At 32.3% G+C, this 13,198-nt stretch overlaps 1 protein-coding gene across 18 annotated transcripts in view; it reads left to right on the top strand.

Moving 5' to 3' along the window:
• The window catches only part of C2CD5 (C2 calcium dependent domain containing 5), a 100,778-nt gene that overhangs the window by 31,979 nt on the left and 55,601 nt on the right, over window positions 1-13,198 (top strand). For 7 of the 18 annotated variants that reach the window (XM_078075745.1, XM_036119229.2, XM_036119234.2 and 4 more), the window contains exons 7-10: window positions 553-751; window positions 6,193-6,344; window positions 11,890-11,975; window positions 12,731-12,763. In XM_078075745.1, coding sequence (XP_077931871.1) covers window positions 553-751; window positions 6,193-6,344; window positions 11,890-11,975; window positions 12,731-12,763 — 470 coding nt within the window. Of the gene's footprint in view, window positions 1-552; window positions 752-5,087; window positions 5,213-6,192; window positions 6,345-11,889; window positions 11,976-12,730; window positions 12,764-13,198 lie in introns of all 18 variants that reach the window. The other 11 variants (XM_036119230.2, XM_036119237.2, XM_036119235.2 and 8 more) reach the window with 3 other exon arrangements.

Below are 13,198 nucleotides of genomic sequence, written 5' to 3'. Positions count from 1 at the left end.
TATATATGTATATATACTCACATATGTATATCAGACAATAAATAAGTATAAATGTTATATTTAATAAATATAAATACGTTATACTTATGTATAATAAATATATGGTTTTAACTATAAAATATAAATACATTTATATTAATAAATATATCAATTACAGTTTAATATTTATAAATCAGTATAAATATATTTATACTTAATATAATATAAAATGTTATATTTAATATATTAAATAATATATCTTTTTTGTTCACCTCTGTATTTCTAGCACTTAGAAGAAAGGAAGAATGCCAGGCACATAGTACACAACCAAAAATTATTTGGTAAATGAATGCATGAATGAGTGAATCTTAATTTGCCACATCTGTAAAATGCAACTAGTAATGTCTTACCTCCCTGAAATTAGGAGGCTGGAGCAGATAATCTTTTAGGTTCTTTTCAAGTTTTAAAAATCTGTGATTTTTTGACTTTTTTTTTTATTGCTACTATATCCAACTTTATATTATGTAATGTGAAGACCTGAAGCAGAATGAGTTTTCTTCCTTTTTTTTGTAGGTGAACTGCAGAGGAAGATTGGCTTGAAAGTGCTTGAAATGAGAGGAAATGCAGTTGTTGGGTACTTACAGTGTTTTGATCTGGAAGGCGAATCTGGGTTAGTGGTACGAGCCATAGGAACAGCGTGTACACTGGATAAACTAAGTAGCCCAGCAGCATTCCTTCCTGCATGTAATTCCCCATCCAAAGAAATGAAGGAGTAAGTATGAATCAATGAATAGTTCTTATGGAGCTTTTTATCTTTTACCTATATGTTTTCATTTGATTTGAAAATATTCTAGTGGATTTGTTTAACATACATTTTTTGCTATGGTGATTTTTTTTTTCTTATGGTAATTTTTACTATCAGAGATGACTATGAAAATCTGAAGCTTTAATCTATTTAGCGATTCCTAATATTTTATTTATACTGTCTTAATATGAAATTCAAGTTAGTAATGTAAACTAAACTTATTTCAGATCTTTAGGCACTATATATTTAAAGCGTAAAATGGGTATTTATGGAATTTTTACTTATTCTTTGGGAAATGCTTAAAACCCATTATTATACCTGATAATCCAATTATGCTTATTATTAGCAACATAGTATAGAAAGGAAAAGTATAGTAGGAAAGATTGACCTGTGCTGGGGTCTCATGCAAATGTCTGCAGAGGCCAGACCATTTATATAAATAAAATAATTCAGTATAATTAAATAGGGAGTATTGAGGACTGTGTAAAGCAAATGTTGGCAAACTTTTTCTGTAAAAGGCTGGATAGTAAATATTCCATGCTCTAGCCATATAGTTTCTATCTTTGTTTACCAAAAAAAGGAGTTTGCTGATCCTGATCTAAAGGAATTTAGGCTCATACATTTTTTAAAAAACTGAGTGTGATTCAACAAAACACTTTGGTTGACTGGATTTGGCTTATGTGTTATCATTTTTGTCTAAGGCAGAAGATTCTCAACGTGGTGGGGTGGTGCTGTCTATAAGGAAGGTTTAAAATGAAAATTTTCTGTCATAATGATTGGGGTGAGGAAGATACTGGTTGGGGACTATAAATGCTGATTGTTGTATACAGCAAAGGACAACTCTGTACAATGAAGACTTGTTCCAGCGTAAGTGTCAGTAGTACTTCCATTGAGACCCACTGATTTAGAGATTCTTTTAGATCAAGGGTCAACAAATTTTTTTTTGTAAATGACCAGAAGACACAGGTAAATAATAATTTAGTCTTTGCTAATAACTACTCAGCTTTGCCATTGTAGCATGAAAACAGCCATTGACAGTGTGCAAATAAGTGAGTGTGGCTGTGTTCCAATAAAACTTGATTATTTACAAAACAGATGCAGGATGGATTTGACCTGTAGGGTATAGTTTGCTCACCCCTGCCCTGTATCATCAGGGAGTCAGAATTCTGTAGTCAGAAAACCTGAAATGCTTCCCAGATTAACAATAGTCAAGAGAGGTTGACTAGAAAACAATCACGATCCTTTTTTTTAAAAAAAATTTAATTCCAGTATAATTAATATAGTGTTCTATTAGTTTCACATGTACAATATGGTGATTCAACTTTTTTTTTTAACAATATTTTTAGAGATGAGATTTTCCTCTTAAGCTTATTCTTTTTGTCTAATTATTTCCTTTCTGTTGGCCTTTAGTTGTGTAGATTAAATTTTAGTCACAAGAGGGAGCACAGTATTATATATATTGCCTGATTTTATTGGGAAATACCTTGACAAGTGAAATAACTTGTTTTAAATAAATTGAAGAGTGAATTTGCTTTATATTCCATTTAAGATATGTTTTAAAAAGATATGAATTGTCTGCTGCCACAGGTAAAGTCAGATTGCAGGTGTAACTTTTTGAGGGATTCAGTTTTTATTTTCTTTTTCCACACCAAATTTAAGTAAAGACTTGGGTCCCTCCTTCTCTTGCCATCCTCCAGCTTTACGTAAGTTGCCTGAAGGGGCCTGGCTTTTGCAGCTGTGATGTCTGAAGTTTTCCTTTTTTCACTAAATTATTTAGTAGAAAGAGAATATTATATTGTCTGTTGGTGTCTTAAAATGATATATTGATAGTAGTGGAATATATTTTGCCTACATTTAGGAATAGTTCCATTAATGTAAATCTTCTGGGATTGTGTAAGTGTTCTCCTTTTCTAATTTTGTTGTAGCCTATCTGCCCTAAGTTGTCAAATATTCACATCATGAAGAATTTAAGTTGCTTCATTAAGGTTTTCTGAAAGTCATCTTACTACCTTAGTCATGCTGTTAACAAACAAACTCAGTACTCAGGCTGCTTTATTTCAGCCAGCTTCTTTGTATTTTTGATAATGAATCAATTTTGGGTGCTAGTTTATTATTTTTTTTAAAGATTTTATTTATTTGACAGAGACACAGCGAGAGAGGGAACACAGCAGGGGGAGTGGGAGAGGGAGAAGCAGGCTCCCTGCGGAGCGGGGACCCGGATGTGGGGCTCGATCCCAGGACTCTGGGATCACGACCCGAGCCGAAGGCAGACGCTTAACGACTGAGCCACCCAGGCGCCCCTGGGTGCTAGTTTAAATTGTTTTATGATTCAACTGATTATAATTATTTTGATGTTATAACATTGATTCTAGACAGGAGTTGATAAAAGGTAGTTTGGATTATGTTCCTGTCTGAATGGATTTAGTATTAGAAATGTCACTGGGGAATTATTGCAAGATAATCTTTCATGCAAGGAGACTGATAAGAATTAGAACTCCAAGAATACATATGATGATGCTCCATTGTATTTGCAGTCAAATGCTCTACCACTGAGCTATACCCCCTCCATTGTATTTAGATTTAACTAGATGTCATAATTTGAACCTTTTCCAATGTTCATTTTATTTTATTCATTTTATTTTACCTGTATTAATGGTGTGTGTTACTCCATTGTTTTTTTCCCCTTTCAGATATTTAGTGTAATGAATGATACAATGATATAAATCTCTTTGATATTTCCTTGCTGAAATATCTTGATGGTACAAAGTGCATTTAAATATGATCTACTGCTTCTCTACTTAAAAAAAAAAAAAGTACCGTTTAAGAGACGTTAACTGTAATTTCTCCTCTGTACAGCACTGATTCTTAGAATTTTTAACTTCATTAGTCCCTTCAACAGAGAAAGAAAAAAAAAACCTCACTCAGTTGTTTGTATACAGATAGGTCACCAATGAGATGTTTGATTTTTATCAGTTGTATTAAACACATTTTTATTTTAAACTAGCAACAAAAACAGTAACATTGTCTTATTGTAAAACCAGTGATATTTTCAGAAAATAGTCTGTAGATTCTGTGAAAGACCATTATTGCCAGTTAATGATAGCTCATGTTTGAACCTTGACAAATTGTGATTGCTGGCCAGTAGAAAAGAATAGGCCAGGAAAAGTTGACCTCTTGATCTGCTTTTAATTTGAATTCTAAAAATGGAGATATGATAGTTTTTCAGAGTGTATTCACCTATGTGTGATTGATTCTTTTTCGCTCATTATGATGTAAATATATCTATACATACATATAGATATGATCTATTGCAGGATGTCAGTTGCTATAAAATTTCAATTCAGAATGTAGTTTAATAGGTTCTGTTTATTTATTTATTTTTAAAGATTTTATTTATTTATTTGACACACAGAGAGAGACACCTAGAGAGGGAACACAAGCAGGGGGAGTGGGAGAGGGAGAAGCAGGCTTCTGGCTGAGCAGGGAGCCCGATGCGGGACTTGATCCCAGGACCCCAGGATCATGACTTGAGCCGAAGGCAGACACCTAACGACTGAGCCACCCAGGGGCCCCTAGTAGGTTCTGTTTAAATTTAAATAATATATTCTGTTTGAGAGCTAGACAAAAATTATCTACATTGTTTTATTAATGTGTTTTGAAAAGCAGTGTCCCATTGCTTTGTTTTGTTTCCAGTATAATCTGGAAAGCAGTATACTTGGAGTGCTGAAATACTGGAATGTTTATATTTGCTTATATCCATTCAGTTTATTCATTTTTCTTTATGCTGTCATTTTTCATATTCTTTAGTACCACTATCTTGCGATTATAGACAGAAACAGCTCTGTTAAAGTTTCTTTATAGAAAATATAATTTAAAAAAATAGAAAATTATAATTACACGAATTCAGTTTCAGAAATAACATAAGAACTTTATATTTGACTTTTCACTTTTATTGGTGTTTTGTCCCTGTGTAGTAAAGCTTTATGGTGATCAAAATAATACATATTTTAAAGCAACTAAGAATCCAAATCTTAGTCTTTTTCTTATTTAATGCCACTATTTCTGCTTGCTGTTTTTCTTATTCACAGTCCTAATTATTAATCTGATCCCTTAAAACTATAACTGTATCCTAACAAGTTAGTATTTAGCTATTCTTTTTAAATTTCAATTTGTTTTTTGCATGTTGGGGATTAAAAATTCCTCTCCCCTAACTAAAGCTCCTTTGAAATTATTTTAACATAACTTTGCTATCTGTTGTATGTATTGTTTTCTTTTCTTCCACTTTGACTACAAATTCCCTCAGGTCTCCGCTGGTTCATCCTCCAAGCCATGGATGCCGCTCGACTCACAACAGCCCAATTCACACTGCTACTGGCTCACGACTTACTCAGAACTTCTCTGTGTCTGTTCCCACTCTCATCTATACTGGTACGAGACTGCTCAGACTCAAGAGCTGGGGAAGGCAGGCCACAGGCAGAGTGGCTGCAAAGGGCAGGCAGGCAGGTGGTGTAGTGTAGGCAGGTACCACAAGTCTTTGCTTCCTCCTTTTCTGACTTGAAGTCCAGCTGCAGTGAAGAAATCCAGTATATAGCCACCACAGAGGCTCTAACTACTTTGAAGTGAAAGTGTTCTTCTAGCTTCCAAAGTCTCTTCCATAGATCCTGTAAGACCCCTATCTTATGTATGCATCCTGTAAGTTTTTAGGAGTATCCTCCAGTGTTTTGCCATTATTTCTGCATTTGGTTAGAAATAAAATTGATGATTGGATTCTAAATGAAATAGCTGTCAAAGCTTCTGATTTGCTTATTTTATTTATGTACAAAACCTTTTACATAGTAGGGTCCAGTTTATTCTGTGGAAGAGAGCTATTGGAAAACAGGTAAGCAACTCTTCTGCATAAAATGCAATGGTTCTGTGTAGCTATATTCATTTTTCTCTCTGCTGTGTTTTTAGCTGTGGCACTCTTGATGCTATAGGATAAGGAAACATTTTTCTTTTGAAGATATCTGTGTGTGCAAATATAAAAACTATTGTGAATATTTGCACACACCATTTGCAGTATCATTTTTTCTTTTGTAACTTAAAAAAGCATTGTTTATTTGGAAGTATTTTCAGTCATGTATTTATTTTATTTTTCCTTTTAATATTTTTTACCCCCTTAGTCTGTCATTTCATGCTTCTTTGCTTTTTTACTTGGCTTATTAACTGTTTAAGTGCAGATAATTATTTATCTGGAGAATGATGAATGGTTGAACAGCAATTGGTTGTCTTTAGCCTCATACGCAGCTCCACACTTAAGAAATGACTGCTGGCCCTGCCCAATACTTTCCTGGTGTTTGGATCATGCTGCCTTCCGTCAGGTCCTTTGGCACATGATTGCTTAATATTTCTCCACCTTCTTCTGGCAGGATTCCTTTCAATGAAGATCCCAATCCCAATACTCACTCATCAGGACCCTCAACCCCTCTGAAAAACCAAACTTATTCCTTTTCACCTTCCAAGTCCTACAGTCGACAGTCCTCTTCTTCTGACACAGATTTGAGTTTGACACCCAAAACTGGTAAGGCGCTTCCACCCACCTTTTTCTTTCTCTTTCTTTCTTTCTTTTTTTTTTTTTCAAATTTGTTTCTGTTCTTTATTAGCTTTCCATCCAAGGCTTTCCTCCTGTTTTTGGCATTTAAGTTAAAAGATTATGTGAATACTGATCATTTTCAGTTACTATCATTAAAATATGAAAATTTCATATAGCTCAGAAATGATCTTGTTCAAAGATCTGCATATATTGATTTAATCATAGTGTAGATATGAAGTCCAGAATTTATTTTTGCATGTAGACATTTTTCATTTCATGCTCATATTATGAGGAATAACATCTTAAAGCTTTTGAAAAGAAAGTAACATTGGTAGCTTGCAATCCAATTCCTCATGCAGTAGAAACATTTTCGAATTCATTTTTCTGTCTATTTCTGAATTTAATTCTAAGATTTTATTATGAAAAAATTTTTAGAACAATTGAAATGGTTATATTGGAGTACATATATCTATTTATTAACTTCTTGCTATTTAAAATGTTTGGTTTTGCTAGTCTTGCTCTCTAGGTTAGAAAGTAGCATTTTTGCTTTACTTATTCTTACATATTTCTCAATGTATGCAATTTATAATTTTTCCCTCTCCTATTTGTATTTTGATGAATAATTTCTGTGAGTTTTTATGAATGTTTTATGATAAAAATTGTTTAAAAAGTCAAATTATTTCATTACTTCTTAAAGTAGAATTAACTTATTCAAACCATTAAGAAAAGTGAAATGTAAAAAGTTAAAAAGTTAGTAGTTAGCAATTTTTGTAAATATTGTTTTTGTCTGGCAGTTTTCTCTCCAGATTGATGAAAACATTTTACATTGTTCCTGTTCATTTTTATCATCTTTAATAACCTTTTGTGTGTTAGCAAGAAATTTATAAAATGATCCCAGATTTTATGAAAACAATGAAAAGAAATCTAATTTGAAAACCAGTGCTAATTCTAAAGTAAAGAAAGGGCATTAAAAAGAAAGCCTGTAGGGGCACCTGGGTGGCTCAGTCGTTAAGCGTCTGCCTTCGGCTCAGGTCGTGATCCCAGGGTCCTGGAATCGAGCCCCGCATCGGGCTCCCTGCTCCGCGGGAAGCCTGCTTCTCCCTCTCCCACTCCCCCTGCTTGTGTTCCCTCTCTCGCTGTGTCTCTCTCTGTCAAATAAATAAATAAAATCTATAAAAAAAAAAAAAAAAAAGAAAGCCTGTAGATTTAGTATCTATTTTTATAAATGTAGTCACAAAATGTGAGGAAGATAATTATGAATACCTAATTCTTTGAAAAGAATAACTTTATTCTTTATTTACATATACATAATATGAGTAACATCTAAAATCATGAGATTTTTTTTAAAAGATGTATTTATTTTAGAGAGAGTGAGCGAGTGAGCATGCGCACATGCTCGCGGGGATGGGGCTGCAGGGAGAGCAGAGAGAGAATCCCAAGCAGACTCCCCGCTGAGCATGGAGCCCCATGTAGGGCCAATCCCATGACTGTAAGATCATGTCCTGAGCCGAAATCAAGACTTGGACACTCAACCAACTAAGCCATCCAGGCACCCCAAATCATGAGATATTTGATAGTAATTGAATGTGGCATCTTAACCATATTTATGCCATAAAAACTGAACCATTCAAATGGTAGTGAAGTGTTGTTTTTTTTTTTAATAAAGGATGAGATTCTGGCCTTCAAATTCATGCCTAACAAAACAAGAAAGACTTAGGATAGTATTTGAAGAATGAGTTTTCTTAAAAATATTTTTTCAGGCTTTGACCACTGGTTATTTGTGTATTCCAGGCTACTTTTCGATATTTTTATCTTTATTTTATTCTTTGCCATAACCACAGACAAATTTTTGGAAGTCTTTTCTTGGTCTTTCTGTTTCCTTTTCTTTAATTCACCAAAAAGGCCAAGTCTAAAAAAGATTGTCAAGTAATAAGTTAACTGAATCAGATTTGTCTTCCCTTAGCTTTCTTGTAGGCAATCAATTATATTATCAATGAAAACAGTTTTGCATTTTATTTTCTAGTTCCAAAATTTTAGTTTTTAAACATTCATTTATAAGTTACTATTCTCATGTATTTCTGTATTTATCAGATGCCTTTAGATAATTTTGTTTTTCTACTATCATATGCTATTCACTATCTTTAATAGCATATTTATAGAACATTAACAGTATTTTCGCTTATCATGAATCCCTAAATATCTTTAAATATTCCTGAGGACCATTCCAGAAGAGATTTGAAATGGCAAAATTATGATTGTTTTAAAATTTCTAAAACTATAATTGAGTGTGTATTTCATAATTCTCTGCTTTCAAATTTACCTATATACCAACTCAGTCTCTTGAGAAATAGCGGGGGTAAGCTGATTATGATTGATTGATTATATGTAAACTGGGGAACCAAAAATAGAATAAAGTTAATAAAGCTTTAGACTGAGAAAGTTGGGTTTCTATTTGTAGTTAAAGCTATTGTCTTTTTTTAGATAGGTCTCATTTAAAAAATTCATACTGATTTATTTCTGTAGATTCTAATTTTTGACATTTTACAAGGTTTCATTTTCATATTTTTTTCCAAGTACTCAACTAGTAGGAATGGAATTTTAGAATGCTAGTTTTAGGGTATTGATTTGACACCTGACTCAAGCTAATTTTTGCTTTTAAAAAAAAAGAAAGCTTTTAACCATGTATAATTTTTGTGATTTGAGAGTATTTGCCCCTTACATACTCAGATCTTTGTAAATGTGAACAGTGTTATGATCAAACTTGAATATTTAAAATTTTAGAGGAAAAAGAAAAGTAGTAATATACATCTCAAAGATGAACAGAAAGAAGTTAGTATTTATTTCAAATTAATGATGGCAACCGTTTAATGTGGTGCTGTTTTTTTATGGGTATTCAATTAAAATACTCATAAGTGATATGTTTTAGTAACGTTTAAAGAACTGTACTTTGCCATTTTAAATAATGTTTATATTTGAGGCAATAAGTTTCTGGCTTTAAAAATTTATAAAATATACATTTTAACTTTATACATTCTTAAGCAAAAAAAGGCAGGTAATAAGTGTTTTTGAGAAATCAGCTCCAAGTGATTAGAATGGCATAAAATCCCATGTTAGTGATTTAAAAAATTTTAATAAATGCAAAGTTTATAAAGGTTTTGCTAGGTTTTAGACTGTTCCTTTAATTTATATTGTGTTGGGTAGAGGGTCTTGCTAATGACTTCATATGCTTAGTGTAATTTATGTAGCATTTTAAATTCCATTTTTACTGTTATGTTTTGCATCATCATTGCTTTCCTTATTCTGCATTTTCTGGTCATCTTCTGAATCTGCATCTTTTCTCTGCTACTTTCCTCCACAGCACCTTACTCACAGGGGCCTAGGATTTACCTGTGTCCCAGCTCCCCCTCTCTCTCTTGTGGTTCCCTTCATCTTAAAAAGTCCTGTCTCCTCCTCTCGGAATCTAGCCTTCCCCCTCATCATTCTAGCCCTGTCAGCCCAGTTCTGAGGAAAAGTGTTTCTTTCAGTGAAGAGCTGTTCCTGGCTGCTTCTGGTAGGATCACATTATGTCAGCTTTTTAATCCCTTTATTTTAAATCACCTTTGAAAACAAGTAATTATTTCATACTATAAAGAAGTGTTGGGTGTCTTACACAGGGCGTACTTCTTGTTTTTCTTACTGGTGCACAGAATTAAATAATTACGATGATCGTGAGGACATGGTTGAAGATTACTTGATGGATAATTATGAATATTCTGCTGAAATTATTTTATTAATTAAAAAATTGTATGTCTGAGGACATAGATCTGCATATTTCCAGTGATTGTTGGGTTCTCATTACTAGAGTTTCTGTTTTAGATGCCTTACTTTCTTTCCCTTCACACCAACTCCATTCATATCAGACCTGCACCATCATGTTGCTAAGCCATATGGTTACATTAGTAAATTATTCTGTTTGAATGAGTTTAAGTCTCATTTTGGTGGTATTCTTTCTTTATCCATTTTTTTTTCTGTCCATTGCATTAATTTTCAAGTTATTCTGCTGTATTTTCTGATGTTTTATTTATCTCTACAAAATTACATTTTATTTTATGGCTTTCAATATGCTTCATATAAAGATCTTAGTTTCATTTCAGTGTTTAGTATTGTATAGTCTCTAAAAAACATATTTAGGTTACTACAAGAAAAATATGTTCCTTTTTTATTTTTAAAGAACAGAATGGGACTATACACATGCTAACCTTTGTTTCCTTATCCAAGAACAGCTAAAAATGTAAAAGTAAATTAGTTCCTTTTTTAAGTCATTGCAGTAAATCTGACTGTGTATCTTCCGTTTTGAAAGGGTGGGACTGAACTGTTAACTCTAAGCTGTAGAGCCCGTCGCACCAGAGAGCACTGGCTTCTCACCTGTTCCCTGCTGTCTGTAATTCTCTGATCGCAGTTGGTCTATTGGGACTATCAAAAGAATAAAATAAAGTAGGGAAAGAAATTAAAAATTAAGCCTTTAAAAAATACATCTAAGAGCTTGGAAAATATAATTCTTTTCATCCATAACTATGTACATTTGTGATGTGTCTATTATATGTCTGTGATTTTTAATTTTTAAAAATATTTTATGTTGATTTTTGCCAGTGAGTATTGAAAACTCTGAATGTTAATAGTGTTTTGTCATGGATGATATATTTAGGAATGAGAAGTTATCAGAAAATAGATTTGACTATATTTCAAAATTGCCTAAAATTCATGCTCTTTAGAGAATTTTGGAATATTTTAAGTAAGCACAATTAAAAGTGCTTCTCCTCTCTATAGTTCCTTTTAAACAAGCATTTGATGTTTCTTGGTTTCTTTTAGTATTCTTAAATTGTTAGCGTAGTAAGTACAGTTGACCCTTGAGCAACACACCCCTGCACAGGTTGAAAATGTGCATCTAACTTCTGATTCCCCAAAAGCTTAACTATTAATAGCCTACTCTTGACCACAAGCCTTACTGATAACATAGTCAATTAACACATATTTTGTTACATGTATTATATACTATATTTTTGCAATGAAGTAAGCTAGAGGAAAGAAAATGTTACTAAGAAAATCATAAGGAAGAGAAAGTACATTCACAGTACTGTACTGTATTGAAAAAAATTCATGTGTAAGTGGACTGTGCAGTTCAAACCCATGTTGTTCAAGGGTCAATTGTAATTGGTAGTATCTTGATTATTTTGTATTAGAAGACTCAACTTTTAAAAATTGAATATTATACAAAAATTCATTACATTAACATAATTTAAAAATTAAGTTTTAGAACAGATTGAGTCTAAACAAATAAGTTTAAAACTGTGATCAGTACAGTTTTGACATCTTGCTTCTAAAGAAAACTTTGCGAATAAAATAGAGTAAAATATGTGCTTAATTGCATGTCAAATACTTTAAATGTTTGGATCATTTTAAGATTTTGACTCATGATATTTATGAAGATGAATGCAGTTAAACTTTGTTTCTATAGTTGTTTTTTGGTTGTTATTTATGTACTGATGTTCTGTAGGAATGGGAAGTGGTAGTGCTGGAAAAGAAGGGGGGCCATTTAAAGCTCTTTTAAGACAACAGACTCAGTCAGCACTGGAACAAAGGGTAAGAGACATTCAACATTCTTTATTCTTACACTGTTAATATGCTTTTACTATCATGCTTCCATGTATTTATAACTTATTTCCATAAACTAGTTTTGATCATGTATCTGTAATGTAGTTTCAGAGTCCAAAATTTATTTAAGGTATCAAAGAAATTTGTTTATGAATAATTAATTTTAATTTGGAATAATTCTGTAACTTTTTTGTTTTGTTCTCCAGTTTTTTATTAGAAATAGTCTATTTGGAAATATCCACTGAATGATGAAATCATTTCTCATCTTACCTTAAAATTATAATATATAGAAGGAAATAGTAGACTTTTTCCAGAAAAAAATATTTTAGTTAATTCTTGGGGTGCCTGGGTGGCTCAGTTGGTTAAGCATCAGACTCTTGATTTCAGCTCAGGCCTTAATCTCAGGGTTGTGAGATCAGGCCCGTGTTGGGCTCCGTGCTGGGCATGGAGACTATATTAAAAAAGAGAAAAGAAAAGAAAAGGTAATTCTTTAGTGTGTTAATATATTTATATGCTGAGATTAGTTTTATGTCTGGCCAATCTCTTAGGGGTAAGAAATGCACAGATTCAGTATTTCTACAGATTAACATAAACAATGTGGTTATTTGGTATGTGAATACATCTCTTTTAATTATTATAAGTTTAATGTTTAGTTAACTATGTTAAATGGGAAAATAGTCAAAATTTTTGGATGATTTTTCTCTTTTTATTTTTTATTTTTTTGTATAAACTTCATTGCTAAGGGAGGATCGCCTCATAGGTTCTGTAGAAGGCGGGTATGTTTCTGAACATGTGTGAGAGCCTTTTTCTTGTATTGGTAGCTGTTCTAGTTTTAATCTTGAACATTTAAGTTTTATTTAAGCTTTAACAAATGTTGCCAGCTTTATTTTTTTTCGTAATGCAATTTTTAAAAATTTATTAGCATTATGAGGCTCATTTTTTTTTTTCTACTTAACTAATACAGCGCATGATTATTTATATGTTATGTCAGTTATTTTAAGGCACAGTTCCATAGCTTTCATTGTGTCTGATTTGGAAGTTTATAAGCACTTACAGAATTTTCTTTTACATGTTCCATTTTATACTAGCATTAAAAAAAAAAGATGAAACAGTAAATACCTATAAAAGAATGCATTTTATAAAAAAAGATATTTCTTCTCTAGAGGTTAGCTTTTGAGAATAGTGTGTTTACAGATTCTGTGACTACAAAC

The sequence above is a fragment of the Halichoerus grypus genome, chromosome 6, assembly GCF_964656455.1.
Source record: "Halichoerus grypus chromosome 6, mHalGry1.hap1.1, whole genome shotgun sequence".
Classification (NCBI taxonomy): domain Eukaryota; kingdom Metazoa; phylum Chordata; class Mammalia; order Carnivora; family Phocidae; genus Halichoerus; species Halichoerus grypus.
This window is presented reverse-complemented; position numbering and strand designations above follow the sequence as displayed.